At 41.6% G+C, this 2,335-nt stretch overlaps 1 protein-coding gene across 1 annotated transcript in view; it reads right to left on the bottom strand.

Annotated features, from left to right (window-relative positions):
• Positions 1-441: 441 nt before the first annotated feature.
• LOC105809113 (ceruloplasmin-like) overlaps positions 442-2,335 on the bottom strand; it is an 89,705-nt gene continuing 87,811 nt past the window's right edge. Inside the window, 1 exon segment of the mRNA XM_012642858.1 lies at positions 442-612. Within this exon segment, the coding sequence (XP_012498312.1) occupies positions 442-612 (171 nt within the window).

Here is a 2,335-nt window from a genome sequence, read left to right as displayed (position 1 = left end):
TATACTCCTGCCAAAGGATATGCAATGCACCCAATCTCACCACACTGTTATTGATACTATCATTAATAAAATAAATATTTGCCACAACATACTCAAAAAGTTATCTTATTGTTGTTTCCATGTGGTTTTTAAGTGACTTGATAATTAGCAAGGTTGGATATTTTTATACGTTCAGACAACATTTGTATTTCCTCTATGAATTGTCTATTTAAACCTCTTATGCATATATGCATTTAACTCTAGAGTAACTTTTATCAGATCATAAACAGTTACCTAATTTGTATAAAGAAAATAAAACTAAAGTATCTTGGTCATCTCAAAGCAGTAATCTTTCAATGAATGAGTGGTGTGTCACATTATGTAAATGTGGATCAAATATCTTTATATATACGCTGCATTTATTTAAATATGATCACGTCTAATTAATTTGACTAATAGCTCTTACTTACTTTTTCTTTCAAGTACAGTGTAAGTGCTTTCCATTCCATCATCAACGTGCTCACCAACATGGCAATGAAATAACCAGGTTCCAACATCTCTTGGATACATTTTTACAGTTCGATAGACCCCAGGAAGAAGGTCATAAACATCAGATCGATACAGTCCCTGATCCTTAACAAGGAGAGAAAGTACCATGAAATGGCTTATAAAAATATCAGTCATTCACACATCTTACCATATGCTATAACTCCCCAATTCTAATATACTTTGTTAGGTGACAGAAAGCATTAGGTGCCATTGCACAGATCCAATCACTGGGGTGATTTTTTTCTCTCCTCTGAGTACAATTGACGGTTTGGAGGAGAAGTAAGTCCCAGAACATTCCAGTGTTAGGATGCAAAGAAAATATTTCACTCTGCAAGGGAACCTGTGGTCAGTATTGCTGTTAGATATCTTGCCAGCGTCTCGTACAGCAGAGTGCTCTAGATTTCAGAGGACCTCTAGTCTCACAAATTCCAAAGGTTCTAACAGAAATATTTCTGACTACGGATGTTGTTGTCGTGAAGCATGATCATTTCTTGAGATGCAGCTAACCAGGAAAACTCAGGATTACAGGAAAGAGAGGAGGAGAGGAAGGGGAAGGGGAGGAGGAGCTCCCCTGGCACCTGCAGTCAAGTCTACCTTCTGGGGCTTGGGGCTGAGGGCTGAGGGCACTTGATAGCTAATTTCTCTCCTAAGCAGAGAACCCAATGTTTAGGAAACTACCTCTGTAAGCTACTTTGAGTTTGAGAGATGAAGTCTCAGGCTCTGGTCTGCATGGATTAGGAGGAGAGTAAGAGGGAGATGAATTGCTTGACAAAATAAAAGGGGAGGTATTTGAAGGATGGGTATGGGGTGGGTTGGGGACTAAAGCTCAAGAGTTCAGACTAATTTGAGGAGAGAAGAGATGTCCAAAGAATCTGGAAAGGAAGAATATGGAAAAATGAGTCCTGAGGGTGAGAGTGAAAAGTAGAGGCCAGAGGCTCTCAGTGATGCAAATTGAAAGGGTGATCAGGGACCCAGTATTAATGCCAAATGGCAAGTGCTTTCATTATGTAGTGTTGACAAAAATTCTTATTTACCTCCGAACTGTCACTAAAAGTCTGTGACTCAGAATGGCCTTGATTTTGTGGTTGCTCAAGAGTATGAAAGGAAATGGGGTGTGTTCCATTTTTGGAATTGCACAGAGATGGAAAAGTACTAGCCACAGGAGGTGAGAGACGGGGAGATGAGCAGAAGCAGGAAATTAGAGCTGGGGTGACCAGAAGAAGTTCAGGCTCTCAAGACTCCCTGGAGGTATTGGAAGGCAACAGGAGGAAGGGCTGAGCTGTTTCCTATTGGATGCAGAGTGGGAGCTCAAGCCATTGTTATTTAGGAAGATTAATTTTTCATCTAAGGTGAAATAATACAGGTGACACAGGATACATTCCTTAAATGTCAGAAAATGTAGAAAACAATATGAAAAATTTTAACTACACGTTGACAATATCCAAAGCACCAGTAACTGTGCAAAATATACCTGGAGCCCTGGCACCCAAGGAGACCATAGCTTTAGGGAACAAGCTGTGACTGACTGGCTTGTCCCAGGACCAGGTCAGTAACCACAAAGGGCTGCTCTGCTGCCCCTAGGAGTTGCAGGGAGTACAGCCTGGTGGCTGCGTCCAGGCTGGAGTGATTAATTTCTGCCTCAGTGTGGGGAGACTAGATGAGATCACCTGCAAGGCGTTCAGAGTGAGTGGCTAGAGTTGAGAGCTGGTAAACTAGGCTGTGTGGTATAAGTGGGGTCATACTAAAGGGAGGCAGTTTGTGAAGCAGTAGAGTTTGGACTCTGGAGTGACAGCCAGGGTTTAAATCC

Source organism: Propithecus coquereli, unplaced genomic scaffold, assembly GCF_000956105.1.
Source record: "Propithecus coquereli isolate 6110/MARCELLA unplaced genomic scaffold, Pcoq_1.0 Scaffold19, whole genome shotgun sequence".
Classification (NCBI taxonomy): domain Eukaryota; kingdom Metazoa; phylum Chordata; class Mammalia; order Primates; family Indriidae; genus Propithecus; species Propithecus coquereli.
This window is presented reverse-complemented; position numbering and strand designations above follow the sequence as displayed.